This window comes from Schistocerca americana, chromosome 10 (genome assembly GCF_021461395.2).
Source record: "Schistocerca americana isolate TAMUIC-IGC-003095 chromosome 10, iqSchAmer2.1, whole genome shotgun sequence".
NCBI classification, from domain to species: domain Eukaryota; kingdom Metazoa; phylum Arthropoda; class Insecta; order Orthoptera; family Acrididae; genus Schistocerca; species Schistocerca americana.
In genome coordinates, this window is record NC_060128.1 from 103,348,363 (window position 1) to 103,370,235 (window position 21,873).

General features: G+C 40.8%; 1 protein-coding gene across 1 annotated transcript in view; it reads right to left on the reverse strand.

The window, feature by feature from the left end:
- LOC124552569 (zinc finger protein 2 homolog) overlaps positions 1-21,873 on the reverse strand; it is an 87,775-nt gene that overhangs the window by 49,791 nt on the left and 16,111 nt on the right. The window contains exons 5-7 of the mRNA XM_047126891.1: positions 21,399-21,525; positions 6,322-6,435; positions 3,760-3,909 (exon numbers count right to left, since the gene is read on the reverse strand). Of these exons, the coding sequence (XP_046982847.1) occupies positions 3,760-3,909; positions 6,322-6,435; positions 21,399-21,525 (391 nt within the window). The remainder of the gene's footprint in view (positions 1-3,759; positions 3,910-6,321; positions 6,436-21,398; positions 21,526-21,873) is intronic.

The window sequence follows — 21,873 nt, forward strand, 5'->3', positions numbered from 1 at the left end:
CCTCTTGTTTGTAGGGTCATACAGTACCCTACTGCTATCTGGGGCATCTGCAGACACATCTTTAGCCTGGAATCTCATTGACTGGAGTAGAACTGTCTTCAATGATGAGTCCCACTTCGAATCGAATCCTGGACAGCAGTGGGACACTGACGAGAGTGTTGTCTGCCATACAGCCTGACAACCAGAAGTGCTGGTCTCAGGTGCCACTTCTTTTCACAGCAGAAAACCTTCAGTTGTCACATGTGGCACACTTATGGCACAGCAGTACATCAATGATGTTCTAGGCACCACTTTGTTGTCCTTCATAGTGAGCCATCCTGGGCTTACATTTCAGCAAAATAATGCCCACCTGTGTTTTTTTTCTATCATCATGATTCTATTCATCATCACTTTCTTCGTCATCACTAGCAGAAGAATCAATGTTTTCATTGCCAGATATACATTTCACCAGTCACTGTATATTCATATTGTCGCTTCTTATCTATGTAGTTGTAGTGCCCTTTCCTCCCCCGCCCTCCCCCCCCCCCCCCCCCCCTCTCCAAGCTACAGGTGCTTCACTTTCTCTGGGTAGTCGGCTGCGTCAATTTCCGCAACATTCTTCTCCGAAGAACTAATGCTGATTAGAGGAATTTAAATGTCTCTCTCTCTCTCTCTCTCTCTCTCTCTCTCTCTCTCTCTCTCTCTCTCTGCAAGTCAACTGAGTCGTTAACCACTAGACTCTATTAAGTATAATTACAACATCAAAGACAGGTCTTGCTTCTAGCAAGTCTATACCACAGATTAAGTAAGAGTCTCTAGTAAATCATGTTTCCTTTGTCTATAATAATTACAATTATTCCACCACCAAGGAATAACACGTAATTACTCCTTGTACTTTCTATACAGCTTATATGGCACGAGCAGCAGACGGTTGTCAGCGTCAATCGACTGCCACGCTTAGAGTCTTCTCACAGCCAACTTCCCACATGCACACAGAAACTGGTGGTGTTAGATACTTTTCCACTATTCCACACTCACATTTAAAATATCAGGTGTTCGAGACAGAGGAAAGACACGCATTTCTAGAATTTACTCCAAAATTCTCGAAGCACTACACCATAGCTCCACTGCCTCTTTAATAATAGAGTCCCAGATACCTTTTGTTCTACACAGTCTCCTGGTTTGTTCAAACTGAAATGTATGTTATTCACTGAGACTGTGCTCCACTACCACAGATTTTTCCTCTTGTCCGAGGTGAATGCTTCTCACATTTTCAGAGATGTGTTGTGTATTACAATGCTGTGTCTGTCTGATATATTGTTTTCCACATCTGCAAGAAATGCTGTAGACGCCCGATATTCTTAGACCCAAGTTGTTCCTCACGGAGCCCAGCATATTCCTGATTTTTGCTGGAGGACGGAAGATTGTTTTTATTCTGTTCTTCTCCAGTATTCTGGAAATCTTTGCCGTGGGTGGCCCTGCATACGGGAAGAATGCCAGGCCTTTGTTGTTCTCTTCTTCCTGAAGTTCCTCCTTCTTCTTCTTGCTCATCTTGAGAGTACGTCTAATCTGCATTTCAGTGTAACCATCTCCTGGAAGGTTTTCTTCAGGTACTGAATCTCAGTAGATAAACTGTCCTTGTCGCATATGTCATGAGCTCTATGGACAAGGGCAGTGAGCACAGATTTCATTGTGCTAGATGATGGCAGCTGTTGGCATTGAGGTACAGGACTGTGTGCATTTTCTTTCAGTAGACCGAGTGTCTCAGTGTGCCATCCATTTTCCTCTTTATTGGGATATCGAGGAAGGTTATGCACCCATTCTAATTCCATTGTGAACTTGATGTTCTTGTGTATGCTGTTCAGATGGTTGAGAAATTCCATTAGAGTGTCCTTGCCATGCAGCCAGACTGCAAAAATATAATCCACGAACTGATAAAAGACCTTGGGTTTAAGGCATGCTGTTTCCAAGGCGATATACTCGAAGTATCCCACGTACAGTTTGGTGATACATGGTGCCAGTGGGGATCCCAAAGTGACTCCATCCACCTGTTGGTAAAACTTGGCCTCACAGTGGAGATACCTGGTTGTGAGTGCAGGGCAGAATAATTCCACTGTGTCTTCATCAAAATGATTCTCCAGTAGTTTCAAGGAGACCTCTAGCAGTACCCTCACAAAGAAGGATTTAACATCAAAGCTGACCATAATATCATTTTTGTCAAGATGCTACTCCTTGAGTGTCTTTGCCTGAATGTGGCAAGTAAGAAACTTGCTGAAACGTTGCCGGAGAATGACGCATTGACTTGGCTGTCAACCCGAGAAGATTTTATCATCAGTTTGGTCATGTATTTGTGTGAGTGTGCATGTAAGTGTAAGTTGTCTATTCTGATGAAGGCTTGTTTGGTCGAAAGCTTTGTTTGACAGTCTTTTTGTTGCGCCTACCTGTGACTCAGCATCACTGCTATATGATGAGTAGAAACTATCATTTTCATAATACTGTCAGTATTCCATTCCGGATTTTGCATTGTTTGAAAATGAAAGTAAGTGATAAATCATAACCATATATTTGTAAATAGTTAGATCATTTAAGTATCTGACCGGAGATGCAACAAATCTCAAAAGAAAATACAGGGTGTTTATAAATGAATATTGGGGTTTTAATGTTTTATAATATTTATTATATTAAACTTACAGTTATAAATGATATGTCAAATGAAAGAGCAACTCAAACAGTTTTACCATGAACCTTATAAATGTTTAATTTAAGCACCATTTGTCACACGGCACACATCAAGTCTATAGCCGAGTTCTTCCCAAATGTTGATAAGTGTGTCTTCAGTGATTGTAGCAACAGCTGCTTCCACCAGTTTCTCAATTCAGGGAGGTCTGCTGGTAGCGGAGGCATGCACACACGATCCTTGATGAAGCCCCAAAGGAAAAAAATCGCATGGTGTTAGGTCAGGTGAACGTGGAGGCCATGCAAAGCAAGCCCTGTCATTGGGCCCCTTGCGGCCTATCCAGCACTTGGGTACAGTGAAGTTCAACCAATCACCAGTGAGGTGGCGCACCATCTTGCTGGAAAATGAAGTTCTCCAGCTCATCATCTTCAAACTGAGTGAAGAGCCATTGCTCTAGTGTGTCATTACAGTAGTTTCACCAGAAAAGAAAGGCCCACAAACTTTCCGCTGGGATACGGCACAAATGGTGCTCACATTGAACATTTATAAGGTTCTGGTAAAAATGTGAGTTCCTCCTTCATTTGACATATGATTTATAACTAAGTTAATGTAATAAATATTATAAAGTATTAAAACCCCAATATTCATTTATAAACACCCTGTGTTTATAATTGACGGAATTTTCCTTATCTGCAAAATGAGCATAATTTATCAGCCAGTTATAACAACTTTTCAGTGGAATGGTACAATAAGTGTCACTTAAATGGTCCCAACTGTAGCATTTATACACAGTACAACCCCAGAACAGTCAGTTTTACAAATACACCTGCATTATACTTTGTCACACAATTAACCTTTCTGCATGCAAAAAAAAACATGGTGAGCTACAATGACACTTCACCTGAGAATGATTAGTGTTCTAATCAAAACAAGTCACAGATGGATCATTACAAGTTACTGGAGCAGTTGCCTCCACACAATAACCACATTTTCATTCCCACCAGTGTTTTTCTTTTTTCCTCTGTGATATTCATTGCTTACGGTGCCCTTAAATAGTTTTTTTATTAACAATTGGACCACGTACTGTATTTACTAGTACTGACCTGTGTGTTGTGAAGCTATATGGATATTGAGAGAGATCTTCTGTGCAAACGTACGATGGCACATGTGGCATTCAAACGGCTTGTTGTCCCGATGGATCGACATGTGCACTTCCAGCGAATTCTTGCGAGAAAAAAGCTTGCCGCACACAGCTGCAAATCAAAATAGAGTACTGTGTTACATGTGGCAAGGACTGCACCGAGTAACAAGTGAAACATCTTCCGAAATCACAATGCTGCAGAAAAAAAATGTTCCAATTACTTGAGCAAATGATTGAAGAAGACAGTATGGAAGCATGTTAAACAGTTTCTCTAACAACACTTCAATTTCACTTACGATAATCAACCGCAAAAGTAAATTTAAAGAGACCGTCTAAAATGGAAAGAATTGTGAATGCACGAGTGGCTGGAAACTAAATTTGGTCTCGCTAACTGCCTTCACGTATGACCAGAATTTCTCTCTGTTTTGTAGGAGGTTTTTCTTAATAATATTTAGCTAAGGTAGTCACTGAATAAGTCATGCATAGCCCTTTTGACAGCCAAGTCACTCCAACAATGTACATCTCCTCCTCAGCGTATTGCTGCACATTGAACACAAATTGATGCAATTGTCTTTTAACTTTGTACAGCTGTCATTCTCATTCCTGACTGCCTCACTGACTGAGCATTCGGCAGTTTGCCATGTGGAAGATTAGGCTCCAAATCTTGGTACTGCCATCAAAGTATGGGAATAGGATACACACAGGTACTGTGAAGAAAAGTAGCAGCTTCAAGGTTGTAATATTTCTTCATTTTCCACCTCCATCATAGGTAGGATTTGCATTAGCAATTTTGCAGGTGTATAGTTTGCACAGATTTTTTTCCCTTTAATCATATTTTTATGCTGTTCACAAATTGCAACACCTTGTAAACTTTCACGCTAATTAAGGCTGTAGAAGCACAGTCCTTTCCAAATGTACTTCAGGCAACTGGAATCCAGCATTTTTGTTAAACATGCCTTTTGAATTCTTGCGGTGATACTACCACAGAAACGTTTATCCCCTAACACATATTTCTTTGTATCTAACTGAGAAGTCAAATACCAAATTTCATAGGTTTAGCTTCAAAAATGAAATGAAATATTTGCATAAAAATTTTCATTCCCTATTCCCCTCATATAGTGGTTGAATAGTGAAACATATATTTTTTTTATTTCCAACTGAGGTGCCACATACAATATTTTTATCAATTTAGCTTTGAAAATACCTTCATAATGAAATAATTTCATAAACTTTTCATCCCCTATTTTACATCCTCAGATGGTTAACTTCCAAAAACACCGAAACACATAATTTGTTTTTACTTTCTTAAGTGGTCAAATACCAATTTCCATAGATTTAACTTTAAAAATACTTTAGTAGTTCTCTAATAAACAATTTATTTCCAACACAATCTTTTACCCATCATTTCACCCCCCACAGGAGTTAAATTTCCAAAAATACTGAAACACATGTTCCTTTATTTGTGACTGAGGAACCAAATACCAATTTCCGTAGGTCTCCCTTCAAAACTGTCTTAACAGCAACATTTTTCAAAAAACCTTTCATCTCTTATTTCACCCCTTAGGGGTCGAATTTTGGACTATCCCTTCTGGAATGATGCCTCCAGTATATGATGAAAACTGTCGCCAAATCTCAGGTTTCTGCCGTTAGTACTCGGGGGAGAGTGATGATGAGTCAGTCAATTGGGACACTGCCTTTTATATATAGAGATTTTATCAGTGAGTAGCTATGATTATGCAGCCCACCAATGACAATTATAAATTGTCCCTGCCTCTACTCCAACATCTCCTTCTTTCTTAAAAAGAGGACAACGAACACAGTTCTGGTGTGCCCTTGAAGTAGATCAGATGTACTGACTTCCTTGTCTATCATTATCCGTAATCTGTTCTATGGCAACTTGAAGGAAGGATAGAAGGAAGGAGGGAAGGAAGGAAGGGAGTTGGGGTTTAATGTACCATTGACATCGAGCTCATTAGAGACGGAGCACAAGCTTGGAATGTTTCAAGGATAGGGAAGGAAATTGGCTGTGCCCTTTCAAAGGAACCATCCCGGCATTTGTCTGGAGTGATTTTAGAAAATCATGAAAATATTAATTTGGATAGCTAGACACAGATTTGAACCGTCGCCCTCCTGAATGTGAATCCAGTAGTACAGAAGCTTTAATCCATTATTGCATTGAAGCCTATAGATGTGGCAGCAAATGCAATGGCTGTTGTTATTTGTCAATACATATTACAGAAGTGTGTGTGTGTGTGTGTGTGTGTGTGTGTGTGTGTGTGTGTGTGTACAACATCTACCTATCATAGTTAAGAAGATAAACTGTGGGATGTGTAAAAAACCAGCACATCATGCATGGCACTTAAATGTATCACAGATATGCCCCCCACAGATATGCGCCCACACGCCCACACACACACACACACACACACACACACACACACACACACACACACACACAAAAATCACTTACTCTCCTAAAACAGTCCAATTAGTTATCCATTTTTAATAAAATATAAGCACTTACCACAGCAGAGGGCTTTTTCAATGCCGATGTTGTGACTGCGGAGCAGGTGGGCGCTCAGATTCACTTTCGATGAGAAACACTTTCGGCAGTGCTCACATTTGAATGGCTTCTCACCTGAACACAGAAAACATATTTTTTTATTGTCTATCACAAAATTAAGACACAGAAATATAACAGCATTCACCACAACATGATATTCCTACACTTAGGGTGTATGATGGACCATTCCACTGCTGCTCACTATATTCTGATGCAGCATCAGTTTGACTAAGATGATGATGATGATGATGATGATGATGACGATGATGATGACGATGATGATGATGACGATGATGATGACGATGATGATGATTGGTTTGTGGGGGCGCTCAACTGTGTGGTTATCAGCGCCCGTACAAATTCCCAACCTTTGCTCAGTCTAATCTCGTCACTTTCAGGAATGATGATGAAATGATGAGGACAAAACAAACATCCAGTGATCTCGAGGCAGGTGAAAATCCCTGACCCCACCGGGAATCGAACCCAGGATCCTGCGCTCGGGAAGTGAGAACACGACCGCGAGACCACGAGCTGCGGACAGTTTTACTAAGATCGTGCGTGGTATATAGCCTAAACATGGTTTATTGCCAAAACACAGTTTATTACCCATGGATTATAATTATGCATGTATCAGTAAATTTGTGATCCTCTAAAGAACTGAACTCCCATGCATACAAAAACTTCAAATGCGTGATTACTTTACAAGTGACTTAATGTGTTAAATACTTCCCTTTGAGAATGTAAGCTAGAAAAAGTTTGGGAAAGGTTTGAAATTGTGCTTAAAGTTTGACAGATGTCATTAAATACTTACATTATGAAATGCCGGTTGAACATAAAGTGGGTAATTTGCACTCCATATGAAGCAAACAGCTACTTTTTCACATATCTCAGTGTTTATGGTGTTATATCTCCCAAATTGTCTGTCGTACAATGATATGATTTTGTGGATACGTTCAGTGGTACATTTACATACTGTCTGCACTGTGTTGCGTGTGTTGTTGATATACCTCGATGTGGACAGCTGAAAATGTGTGCCCCGACCGGGACTTGAACCCGGGATCTCTGCTTACATGGCAATGCTCTATCCATCTGAGCCACCGAGGACACAGATGAATAGTGTGACTGCAGGGACTTATCCCTTGCACGCTTCCCATGAGACTCACATTCCCAACTGTCCACAATTCTACATATGTATTGTACCTTATAGAACATTTGCCCACCCACTCATTACTCGCGCACGATTTGGCGATTCCCGTAAGAGTTTGGGCAACCTGTGCGCATTCGTATATATAGTTAAAGGCTACCCAGCCACTGTCCTTCGTCTGTGCGCATTCGTATATATAGTTAAAGGTTACCCAGCCATTGACCTTTGTCTGTGCAAATGCGCACAGGTTGCCCAAACTCTTACGGGAATCGCCAAAGCGTGCGCGAGTAATGAGTGGGTGGGCAAATGTTCTATAAGGTACAATACATATGTAGAATTGTGGACAGTTGGGAAAGTGAGTCTCACGGGAAGCGTGCAAGGGATAACTCCCTGCAGTCGCGCTATTCATCTGTGTCCTCAGTGGCTCAGATGGATAGAGCGTCTGCCATGTAAGCAGGAGATCCCGGGTTCGAGTCCCGGTCGGGGCGCACATTTTCAGCTGTCCACATTGAGGTATATCAACAACACCTGTTGGCAGCTGAGGTTGTCAGTTAGTCATCATTTAAGTAATATACGTGGCAGGTGGAGCATACAATGAAATGTGGATCAAGGACCATAAAATTATATTCCACAGACTGCATAATGCTCAGTACACATTGCAACTTTTCCTGTGGATAACATTTAAAAAATGTTAAGTATTAAAAATACTTAATTCTGGAGAGTGGAGAAGACCTCAAAGACAGGTTAATTAAAATAGGTGAAGTTATGGTAAAAGAGTATAACATGAAAATAAATGAGTCTAAAACAAAGGTGACAAAGCAATTTTGTATGCTATTATATCCTGGAAGATCTAACAACAAAAGTTATTGTATAAGTCTACAGAGTTTCATGGCCACTGTCATCAAAGGTAAAATCTTTGGGGTTATTACGGCGGATCGTATTTCTTCTATGCGATCGACATTTCTATCCCTCTGCTGGGATCTCCTTCAGGATCTTGTGCTGCTCACAGTTAGCTCAACACTGTCCAATACCAGTGACGCCCGCTCTTATAAAAGGGAGTTTTCTTGTGCTTATGCTGGAGAAGTGTCATTCCTAGGTAAAATTCCTGCAGCTACCAATGGTGGGCCATCATCACTGGATAAAAGCGAGACAGGCAGAGTAAGAGTGGGGGAATTTTTATGAAAAGTATTATTGTTCTGGACACTGTTAGCATTACTCAAGTACCGTAGCCACATTTTCACTTCCTTAATGAGTGGAAGTCATGACAAAACTATACTATCTGGTGAGCAAGATGTATGAGACAGGCGAAATACCCACAGACTTCAAGAAGAATATGATAATTCCAATCCCAAAGAAAGCAGGTGTTGACAGATGTGAAAATTACCGAACTATCAGTTTAATAAGACACAGCTGCAAAATACTAACGCGAATTCTTTACAGACGAATGGAAAAACTGGTAGAAGCGGACCTCGGGGAAGATAAGTTTGGATTCCGTAGAAATGTTGGAACACGTGAGGCAATACTAACCTTACGACTTATCTTAGAAGAAAGATTAAGAAAAGGCAAATCTATGTTTCTAGCATTTGTAGACTTAGATAAAGCTTTTGACAACGTTAACTGGAATACTCTCTTTCAAATTCTGAAGGTGGCAGGGGTAAAATACAGGGAGCGAAAGGCTATTTACAATTTGTACAGAAACCAGATGGCAGTTATAAGAGTCGAGGGGCATGAAAGGGAAGCAGTGGTTGGGAAAGGAGTGAGACAGGGTTGTAGCCTCTCCCCGATGTTATTCAATCTGTATATTGAGCAAGCAGTAAAAGAAACAAAAGAAAAGTTCGGAGTAGGTATTAAAATCCATGGAGAAGAAATAAAAACTTTGAGGTGCGCCGATGACATTGTAATTCTGTCAGAGACAGCAAAGGACTTGGAAGAGCAGTTGAACGGAATGGAAAGTGTCTTGAAAGGAGGATATAAGATGAACATCAACAAAAGCAAAACGAGGATAATGGAATGTAGTCAAATTAAATCGGGTGATGCTGAGAGAATTAGATTAGGAAATGAGACACTTAAAGTAGTAAAGGAGTTTTGTTATTTAGGGAGTAAAATAACTGATGATGGTCGAAGTAGAGAGGATATAAAATGTAGACTGGCAATGGCAAGGAAATCGTTTCTGAAGAAGAGAAATTTGTTAACATCGAGTATAGATTTAAGTGTCAGGAAGTCGTTTCTGAAAGTATTTGTATGGAGTGTAGCCATGTACGGAAGTGAAACATGGACGATAACCAGTTTGGACAAGAAGAGAATAGATGCTTTCGAAATGTGGTGCTACAGAAGAATGCTGAAGATAAGGTGGGTAGATCACGTAACTAATGAGGAGGTATTGAATAGGATTGGGGAGAAGAGAAGTTTGTGACACAACTTGACTAGAAGAAGGGATCGGTTGGTAGGACATGTTTTGAGGCATCAGGGGATCACAAATTTAGCATTGGAGGGCAGCGTGGAGGGTAAAAATCGTAGAGGGAGACCAAGAGATCAATACACTAAGCAGATTCAGAAGGATGTAGGTTGCAGTAGGTACTGGGAGATGAAAAAGCTTGCACAGGATAGAGTAGCATGGAGAGCTGCATCAAACCAGTCTCAGGTCTGAAGACAACAACAACAACAACAATTCTAACGATACAAGAAATGAACAGTTGTATGTTATAATAAAAGCCACTTTCAAATATTTAATATTAAGAGCTACAACATCTTACTCCTTTCATAAATACTTGCTACAGTTCAGGCAGATGACAATGCAACCCACTGAAGATTCTGCTTCACGGCAAATATTTTTATCAGATTACCTTCCATTCGGAAAGTGACTGCATTCAACGACTGTTATGTGATTTATAAATTATAGAGTGCAGCAACCAGTCGTCCTTTTTAGATTTTATTACGTAAATCCAGGTTTCGGCTAGAAGCTCGCCATTCTGAATGCCCTATTTTCTACTGTCAATGCATGTAAGTCCCTTTGAGTATTCAAAGAACTGTGACTGACACCTAAACAACAGGGACTTACATGCATTGACAGTAGAAAATAGTGCATTTAAAATGGCTACCTACTAGCTGAAACCTGGATTTGCGTAATAAAATCTAAAAGGAACGACTGATTGCTGCACTCTATAATTTATAAATATTTTTTATGTTTTCTGTTTTAGATTCTGTGTTCAAATGCTTGCCTAATTCCAACGAAGGTTCCTGTTCCTGTGTACAGGGAAATCATTTTGTGATACATTTCACAAAACTAAGTTTATTTTGGAAATTAACTTTTGCATCACTCTGTCACCACATGGAAACTGCAAAATATTGTTTCAAACTCCTTTATTTCATTAAACCAGTCAGTTGTTGGACAAGTGATCCCATCTGTGGACATTATGGAGATCCAGTCATTACCGGTGGTGTAATATGAATCAGGAACAAGTTTGTCTGAGCATGAGCAGAAGGAACTGTCAATGTGCTCGCATTTAAATGCTATGTAACCCACACTGTATTTCAGTGCATCTTGGAATTCACATACATCACTGGTTCTTGGTTCATAACTAGGAAACTGCATCAGTTATAGTTCTTGTTTGTTAAATTTAGTGCAATCCAAATCAGCTGTCATGTTTCCAGTTATGTGAGTAGACAACTCACTTGTGATGAATTGTATGAAGTCCTGTTCAGTTCCTTCACTAGTACTATCAAAAATTATGTACACTGGGATGACAAAAGTCATGGATGCCTTCTAATATCATGTCAGACATTCTTTTGCCCAGCGTAGTGCAGCAGCTCAACAAGTCAATGGAAGTTGCAGTGGCCCGGTGTAATGTTAAGCTCTCTCTATACAGCTTAAGCGTTTTCGTGGACTTACTTGTTGAAGAATGCAGGTCCTGCTTTCTTACAGTGCCGATGTCTTCTGCTAGCACCGGATGCTTCTCTGAAGATTTCACTGCTCGGAAGGGGAAATTTTCACTCGCTCGCTCTCTCTCTCTCCTTATTTAAAAAATACGCTACTCTTGGAATATCATTCAATGCACTAGAACATATTTATTTCCACTTTGTACAAAAAAACAACTAAACTTTATGACATAAGCCCACATATTACCGGGCACCCAGAATCAGTTAATTACACATTTCTGAACACAATTAATACATAAGCTTTTATCGTGGCTGACTATCCACGTCAAGTCCCCGTACTCTCAACAGCAGTTCAACGTCTAGTAAACAGTCACTATTTCGAGTCTCTCCATTTGTTTTTTAACAATACAATGCTACATTACTCTTTGCAGCCGGCCACGCAGCTTCCGGGCCGTATTTGCTCATTCTTGGCAGGTCGTGCTGAACACTTGCCAGTGCCGACGAATTATCTCCCTTCCAGTTTCGCCTGCACAAACAATAAACGGGTGCAGTATCCCATGCTCATCTTTACGCGATGCTTTAAAATAAACACAAGTGTCTCCAGACTTTCGTAAAATTCTGGGGGCACTACAAAGTCCCCTGCAGAAATATTGAGCCATGCTGCCTTTACACCCATCTGTAATAGCAATAGTGTTGTCGGTGAGGGATTTTGTGCACAAACTGACCTCTTAATTCTGTCACATAAATGTTCGATGGGATTCACGTTGGACAATCTCGACGGCCAAATCATTCACTCGAACTGTGGAGAACGTGCCGACATGGCGCACTGTCATCCATAAAAATTTCATCATTGTTTGGGAGCATAAAGTCTACGAATGGCTGCAAATGGTCTCCAAGTAAATCAACATAACCATTTCCAGTAACAATGATTAGTTCAGTTGGAGCTGAGGACCCAGTCTATTCCATGTAAACACAGCCCACACCATTATGGAGCCACCACCAGTTTGCACAGTGCCTTCTTGACAAGTTGGGTCCACAGTTTCATGGGTTCTCTGCCACACACAAAACCTACCATCAGCTCTTACCAACTGAAATCGAGACTCGTCTGACCAGGCCACTGTTTTCCAGTCATCTTGGGTCCAACTGAAACAATCATGAGCCTGGGGGAGGCACTGCAGACGATTTCATGCTATTAGCAAAGGCACTCGCATCCGTCGTCTGCTGCCATAGACTATTAATGCCACATATCACCACACTGTCCTAACACATACGCCAGTCGTGTGTCCTACTTTGATTTCTGCAGTTATTTCATACAGTCTGTTGGCACTCAGAGCTCTACACAATCGCCGCTGCTCTCGGTTGAGTGAAGGCCATCGGCCACTGCACTGTCTGTGGTGAGAGGTAATGCCTGAAATTTGGTATTCTCACAAGGCAACCTCCCCATCGCACCCCCCTCAGATTTAGTTATAGGTTGGCACAGTGGATAGGCCTTGAAAAACTGAACACAGATCAATTGAGAAAACAGGAAGAAGTTGCGTGGAACTGTGAAAAAATAAGCAAAGTATACAAACTGAGTAGTTCATGGGAGGATAGGCAACATCAAGGACACTGGGGCCGCAGGAGCGCCGTGGTCTCGTGGTAACGTGAGTAGCTGCGGAACGAAAGGTCCTTGGTTCAAATCTTCCATCGAGTGAAAAGTTAAATTTTTTATTTTCAGTTTATGTGCCAAACTCTTATGTTTTCATCACTTTTTTGAGAGTGATTATCACATCCACAAGAAAACCTAAATCGGGCAAGGTAGAAGAATCTTTTTACCCATTCACCAAGTGTACAAGTTAGGTGGGTCGACAACATATTCCTGTCATGTGACGCACATGCCGTCACCAGTGTCATATAGAATATATCAGATGTGTTTTCCTGTGGAGGAATCGGTTGCCCTATGACCTTGCGATCAAATGTTTTCGGTTCCCATTGGAGAGGCACGTCCTTTTGTCTACTAATCGCACGGTTTTGCAATGCGGTCGCAAAACACAGTCACTAAACTTATTACAGTGAACAGAGACATCAATGAACGAACGGACAGATAATAACTATGCAAAAATAAAGAATGTAAAATTTTCACTCAAGGGAAGATTTGAACCAAGGACCTCTCGTTCTGCAGCTGCTCACGCTACCACAGGACCACGGCGCTCCTGAGCTCACAGTGTCCATGATGTTGCCTATATCGCCCATGGACTACTCAGTTTGTATATTTTGCTTATTTTTTCACAGTTCCACACAACTTCTTCCTGTTTTCTCAATTGATCTGTGTTCAGTTTATCAAGGCCTATCCACTGTGCCAACTTTTAACTAAATCTGAGGGGGGTGCAATGGGGAGGTTCCCTTGTCAGTACACTCTTGATACTGTGAATGTCTGAATACTGAATTCCCTAATGATTTCCGAAACAGAATATCCCGTGCCTTCAGAGTCTGTTAATTCCCGTCTTATGGCCCTCATCACGTCGGACACTTTTTCACATGGATCACCTGAGTACAAATGACAGGTCTGCCGATGCACTGCCCTTTTATATCTTGTGTACACAATATGCCCACTGTCCGTGTATGTGCATATCGCCACCCCGTGACTTTTGTCACCTCACTGTATTTGCCAACAAGGGGATGTATTCTCTATTACCAGTCAATATTAGAAAATGCATTCGGTTTTTCACTCCCCTCGGGTTGACCACAAAGTTAAGAAAAACGTTCTGCAAGCAGCATTAAGTACAGGCTGTGATTATAACAGGTTTTCAAGAAGTTTCTTGTTCAAAACTGTAATGTTGGGCATAGTTACTCCAGCATACAAAATACAATTTCTAAGAAATTCATGCGAACGTGGCATATCCCAGAGAACCACAATCTTCTTGTTGGATCTGTAGGGTTTCAATAGTACATTTTTATTGTGGAACCTCCAAGCTCCTTCAAGACCTTTGAGTTCTTCCCTCCCATATCACAAATTACTGCTACAGTTTGTATTCCAGCTGCTTTCAACTGCTTTATTATGTTCAGGAGTAAGTCGTTAGTCAGGGTACAATTCAAGTCAAGATAATAAAGGCTGTTTCCATGATAACATCAAAACACCGCAACCATAAAATTTTTGTTTGACTCTAAAATCACATCATCTGATAAGACATAGCACACATGACCACCTACATTTATCCCATCAAAACATAGTGCTCCTATTTTCTTTGGTGCTTGTGACAATCTCAAACACATCTACAAGTCAATTTGGATTTTTTGGTGGTGCCTCAACATCACCCTTTAACCTTCCTTTCAAAGGCAACCCCAGTAGCTCATTCTTTAAGTCCCATTCATAATCTTCAGAGAGGAAATGATATGAACAAATCCTTGCATTATTCACATTAACAGGATCAGCTCTTTTGGCGTCCAACTGTGCTGTAGTTCTGTCTTTCGGAAATCAATGATAAGTGACATCTGCAGTTCCATATAAAGCATTTAACAACAGTGCAACGATTTCTAATTTTGCTCACAGTACTACAAAATGGCCAGCAATGAGCATAGCTAACAAGAAACTTCATTCAATTAATTTCAACTCTTCCTGTATTCCTGACGATGTCAAGCTGTTATGCCAGCAGTGGTCTCGCGTCACCTTCGTCGATGTGCTGCGCCGGCTGCCGCTTTCACACAGAAGCGGTGGGATCAGTGGAGGTAGACAGTGCTGCCAACATTCCGACCGTCCACCTCCCTTGAGCCGGTCGCTTCCAAGTCTGAAATCTTGATGGCTGTGAATCTGGAGCATCAGGTACCACACTACCCTGCTCAGTGCTTTGCTTGAAATAACACATTAAAAATATAACATTTCCTGAAAGCACAGAATAGGAACATTTATGTTCAAATGCTATACTTATTAACAGTAATGAATATGAAATTGAATTATGCATGTTCTAACCATGTAAGATCACTACGGTTGGCAATGAATGGCTACTGAATAAAGTTTACTGTCAATACAAATTACCACGCCCACAAAATGACATGTAACAGCTAGCATGCTAAGAAAATTAGAGTTCTGCCATCCAAAAACTAGTGGAGTACTGGAAACTGTTTTAATCACTCAAATAGCCCTGTGATATAAATAATCTGATTTTTTCCCAATTTCTGAGTGGAACTTCAGCCATGATCATAACTAACGAAATTTCAACTTTTTCTTGTATTTCTCAAAGTCTTCCAAAATTCAAAAACTTCAAAGTTACCAGGGATGTAGAGCATTAATTCTGCATTAAATCATGTATATTTTGCTACACCTTGTGTTCTAGATTTATTTTGTGAGTCCGTATTTAATTGCCTGTTCACTGCGAGTTTGTGTGTAAATTGCTGTTATAGTTCTTTAGCGAAAGTAAATAAAAGCATTTATTGTTGCAAGAAAATTCAGGGTATTTTTGTACTGTTTCACAAAACATAACGTGCTTCAAAGCAAATTGGTATCTGATGTAAGAACAGAAGTGTTAGGCATGAAAGAATATACTCTGAATATTTCACTTCAAAGAAGTAGACAGTAGAGACCCACCACGGTATACAAACAACATTAAGAAACTTCTTAAGAAACAACACATTCTCCATAATGGACACAAGGCAAAGTGTGAGCTGAAGATAAGCAACTAAAGTGTTCAATCAATCACTGATACAAGACCCAAACTAGAAAATAGCAAAAATATAGCTGAAATGTTAAATTCAGTCTTCAAGTGTTCCTTTACAAATGAAGATCAAGGTATATTGCTGCCATTCAGTTACCATACTGATGCAGACATGAATGCCACGTTATTGAGAGGGCCTGTACGTCCGCAGGGTACTGCTCCACTAATCAATGTTGGAGCCAATGTCTTGCTGCATCAATAACATCCTCATCATCCACATACTGCTTCCTGCGGAGCAGCACTTGGGCTAAATGGATGGAAGTCGAGAGGTTGCGATCTAGCCTGCAGGGTGAATGAGGAAGATTAGTCCAATGAAGTTTCACAGACAGACTTGTGCAAGGCCTTGCGTTGTTATGCAAGTTTTTTTCCCATTTTCATGGTGACAAATACGCTGAAGTAGTTTCTCCAGTTTCCTGAGGGTAGCACAGTATACAGGGTGGTCCATTGATCGTGACCGGACCAAATATCTCACGAAATAAGCGTCAAATGAAAACTACACAGAACGAAACTCGTATACCTTGAAGGGGGAAACCAGATGGCGCTATGGTTGGCCCGATAGATGGCGCTGCTGCCATAGGTCAAACGGATATCAACTGCGTTTTTTTACATAGGAACCCCCATTTTTAATTACATATTTGTGTAGTACGTAAAGAAATATGAATGTTTTAGTTGGACCACCTTTTTCGCTTTGTGATAGATGGCGCTGTAATAGTCACAAACATATAGCTCACAATTTTAGACGAAGAGTTGGTAACAGGTAGGTTTTTTTAAATTAAAATACAGAACGTAGGTACGTTTGAACATTTTATTTCGGTTGTTCCAATGTAATACATGTACCTTTGTGAACTTATCATTTCTGAGAACGCATGCTGTTACAGCGTGATTACCTGTAAATACAACATTAATGCAATAAATGCTCAAAATGATGTCCGTCAACCTCAATGCATTTGGCAATATGCGTAACGACATTCCTGTCAACAGTTCGCCTTCAGTAATGTTCGCACATGCATTGAATGTTTGCACATGCATTGACAATGCGCTGACGCATGTTGTCAGGCATTATTGGTGGATCATGATAGCAAATATCCTTCAACTTTCCCCACAGAAAGAAATCTGGGGACCTCAGATATGGTGAACGTGAGGGCCACGGGATGGTGCTTCGATGACCAATCCACCTGTAATGAAATTTGCTATTCAATACCGCTTCAACCGCATGTGAGCTGTGTGCCAGACATTCATCACGTTGGAAGTAAATCACCATTCTGTCATTCAGTGAAACATCTTGTAGTAACAGCGGTAGAACATTATGTAGGAAATCAGCATACAATGCACCATTTAGACTGTCATCGATAAAATGGAGGCCAATTATCCTTCCTCCCATAATGTTGCACCATACATTAACTCACCAAGGTCGCTGGTGTTCCATTTGTCGCAGCCATTGTGGATTTTCCGTTGCCCAATAGTGCATATTATGCCAGTCTATGTAACAGCTGTTGGTGAATGACGCTTCGTCGCTAAATAGAACGCGTACAAATAAATCTGTCATCATCCCGTAATTTCTGTTGTGCCCAGTGGCAGAACTGTACACGACATTCAAAGTCGTCGCCATGCAATTCCTGGTGCACAGAAATATGGTACAGGTGCAATCGATGTCGATGTAGCATTTTCGACACCAACGTTTTTGAGATTCCCGATTCTCGTGCAATTTGTCTGCTACTGCTGTGCGGATTAAATAAGGAAACTATCCGGCGTACAGTCCGGACACTTGGATGATGTCGTCTAGGATACCGAGCAGCATACATACGACACACCTGTTGGGCATTTTGATCACAATAGCCTTACATCAACACAAATCGACCTTTTCCGCAATTGGTAAACAGTCTATTTTAACACGGGTAATGTATCAGGAAGCAAATACCGTCCGCACTGGTGTAATGTTACGTGATACCACGTACTTATACGTTTGTGACTATTACAGGCCATCTATCACAAAGTGAAAAAAGTAGTCCAACTAAAACATTCATATTCCTTTACGTGCTACACGAATATGTGATAAAAAATGGGGGTTCCTATTTTTAAAAACGCAGTTGATATCCGTTTCACCTATGGCAGCGCCATCTAGCGGGCCAACCGTAGCACCATCTGGTTTCCCCCTTAAAGCTAGATGAGTTTTGTTCTTTGTAGTATTTTCATTTGATGCTTATTTTGCGAGATACTTGGCCCGGACCACCCTGTACTTCAGAGCTGCTCAGTGCACCCTGAGGGAGGATATCAAACAGAGTAACTTCTTGAGCATTCCAGAAGACCATCACGTTGACTTAACCGGCTGAGGATGCAGTTTTGAAGTTTTTCTTCAGAAAAGAGGTGGTTGGACACCACACAGTGGATAGCCGTTTTGTTTCCAGTTGGAAGTGACGAACCCACGTGACGATGTTCGACAAAAATCTGTCACGATCAGACCTGTAATGTGCAAGCAGTTCTGAACAAAAAGTCCTTCATTGTTCTTTGTAGTCTTCTATTAGGTGGTGAGTATCCCCAGTGAGTACACACCTTTGAGTACCCCAACTGGTGGACAAGTGTATCAGTACCAACAGAGACGTCCAGTTGTTCAGCAATGCGTCCAAGTGTGCGGCGAGGTATTTGTGGTAAGTCAATCGCCTCGAATGAGAGTGTCTGTATGTTCACAAAGTGTAGGAGTCACAGGTGTTTGCCGCTGGCTGACATGCAGGAGGTCAGACAAATTTGCGTCAAATTGTTGCGATGGTGACAGATGCTTCACCAACAATTTGGAGTGTTTTTTTCACTGCTACATCTCTGTAGACATTCTGCTGGTGCTTATGAATATCTGTGATGCTCTGGTTTTCTGCCAAAAGAAATTCAATGGCAGCTCGTCGCTGTGACACCCTAATGACCCCCAAAACCCAATTACGAAAGACCATCATGATGTAAAGTAGGGAAAAGTTATCCTGACAGGTACGACAACTTTGCCGATGATGTAACACCAGAAAGTCTTGATAAACACCAACATTAAGCATTACAGAGTGTGTTTTGGTAGAAAGGAAGGAAGAAAGGTCATCTTTAGCTATTTGCCAAACATTTAAGTAATAATTGCAAATTAATACCATGAAAGTTAAGTCCAAAGAAATGTCTGTCAGAGATAACTTTTATGTGGAAGAGAGTTGTAAATGCAACAAAGAAATTCGATGTGTCTACAATACTCATTCACGGAAAAAGTAAGTCAGTTGCTAGCTATCGTGCTATCAAGTCAAATGAGAGCAGCTCTTGCCATAGTTGAGCAAATGGAGTGCGACGAGATTGTTTTACTTTCAAGAGTCGCTGTTGCATGGCATAGACGCATGGATTTTGTGAACGATATTCAGCCTAGTGATTTGAAGCGAGATAGTATGCTGACTGTGTATACTGAGTTGTTGGACTTTATTAACGGAAGTAGGCAATACTGGACTCAACATTCATATAAGTGAACTTATAGAAAGGAATGGACAAAGTTTCAAAAGACTATAATACACATTTAGGAGACATTCACACAAATACATGAAGAAGATACAATTACACCGAGGGTTAAAGCTGTTGTAATTGTCAAGATACTTGAAACTAATAGAACTACCAGTGCTAAGTAACTATGTGGGCGTGTGGCGTGACATTTATAAAGTATTTAGCGAAAAGGAACAATAAAATTGTTCATCAAAAGTGGAAATTCAACGCGTAACTCCATAATTCTATGAATATTTGGTAAATGCTCATCAAAAGTTAATGAACAGTGACTATTTAACTTGGAAGTAAATTCGTGGACTGTTAGTTGTGACAAGGAAGGTTTGGACATACACAATATTACGATGCAAGATAATTAAGACATTGTTAAATAGTATCTGTGGATCTCGCATCATATAGAGCGAACAATTTTACTTAGCAACAGACAAACAACGACCAATACGATCTGCAATTGAACTTTTTCCTTACTTTTGGTTATGTGGACGATGCGCATGAGGGAAGATTCATTAATTACTGCACTAAAGTGTTAACCGGGCACAAAATAATCCAACTTCAAACCATAAGAGACAATCAGAGTGCACAGTTCGCATTAATAAGGAAACTGTGCAGACTCGCAATCAAACTTTAATCATTACACGAGGAACAATTTCTTAAGAGCTTTTTCAGATCTTGTCTCTCGTTAACCGATGGAGATGGAGATATCCATCATTGCGCATCGCGTCTCAACCCCACCGACCGAGCTGTAGCAGTAACAGCTCCACGGCGTCGACAACACCAGCACATGGCAGAGAGGGGATGTCACACCGCCTGCATCGTACCTCCATTATAGATGCCATCTTGAATGCTACGTTTAGTGGTGCCACATACCAAAACTTCATGAAACTATAGTGGCTGAAGCAGGAATATTCCAATGTTCCACGACAAATTCTGCATTGCTTCAACAGAATTTTCTGAAAAAAAGTATTTTGCATTACTTATTGAACACCCCTTCGTATACTGCATGTGGATCATTATAACAACATTGGGGAAATCAGAGCAAATGCTCAGGCATAAAAGCAAACTTTTTATGCGTACGGTACGCAAATGGAACTGCTGGTAGCAAGTGTGCTGATACAAAAGTACCCTGCCTCACATACCATGTTGTGGCTTGTGAAGTACAAATACACAACAAGCATAAATGTCGAAACACAAATGTAACAAAGCACGGACACTAGCATTTTGCATGCTAACTGTTCCTCTCTCCTACATAACACTAATTAAAATGAACATTTAAGAAAATACTCATCATGATAAAAATGATTTCTGCATTGTCTAGGAAGTGCAATGCCAATGGTAGTTCTAAGCTGCAGCCATGTCAATGAATGTGTTCCCACTACAATCCGCCTCAACATCTGTGACAATTAGTGTAGGGACAGTGCTAGTTGGACTTTACAGGACTCCAAACAAACAATATTCATTTGAGGCTAAGTCAACACATTGGTGCCAACATCGTAGCCAATTCTGGATCGTCACTGACGTAAGCCCCTCATGCATTGCGCCTCACTGGCAATAGCCACCATTTGAATATGCAGTAAGTTTAAAATAATGATTACACTGCAATTGATTTTAAGATCACTTCTCCCCCTTTTTAGCTTCATCAACATTGCGGTATGGGTTTGAGCCCCCACAATCTCCCCCCTCCCCCTCAATCTATGTACATGCTTGCAAACATTTAACTCTAAAGAACCATAAGACAGTAACAACAATGGAGGCAAACACAAAGCACAGTAAACTCAAGACAAGAAAGCTATAGAAATAAATCATCCACTAGAGCGTCAAACCTGTATGTCTGCGGAAGTGCCTGCTGAGAGTCGCCTTGTCCCGGAATTCCTTGTGGCATGCTGTACAGATGTACGGCCCACCCCTGGGAATAGTCAATCCCAGTGGGAAGCTCTGTTGCACTTCTGCCTATAATCAAAACACAAAATCATTACCATATTGCATGTGCAACATGAAGCAAACAGAGTAAATACACTGACCAGCCAGAACATTATGAACACTGACCTAGTATTGACATAAACCCATCCAGGCAATAGCAGCATCACCTGGTGAGGAATGACTGATGCTCAGACGAATGCACGGTGCGCGTAGTATCACAGAGTGTGTGGCCCGTGTGTAGAATGAGAAAGGAGCGCAATCTATCTGAGATTGAGCGAGGCCACATTGTGAATTTCAGGAACTGCACAACTTATCGGATGTTCAAGGAGAACTGTGGTGAGTATCTTCAACACCTGGTGAAACTAAGGTAAAACACGT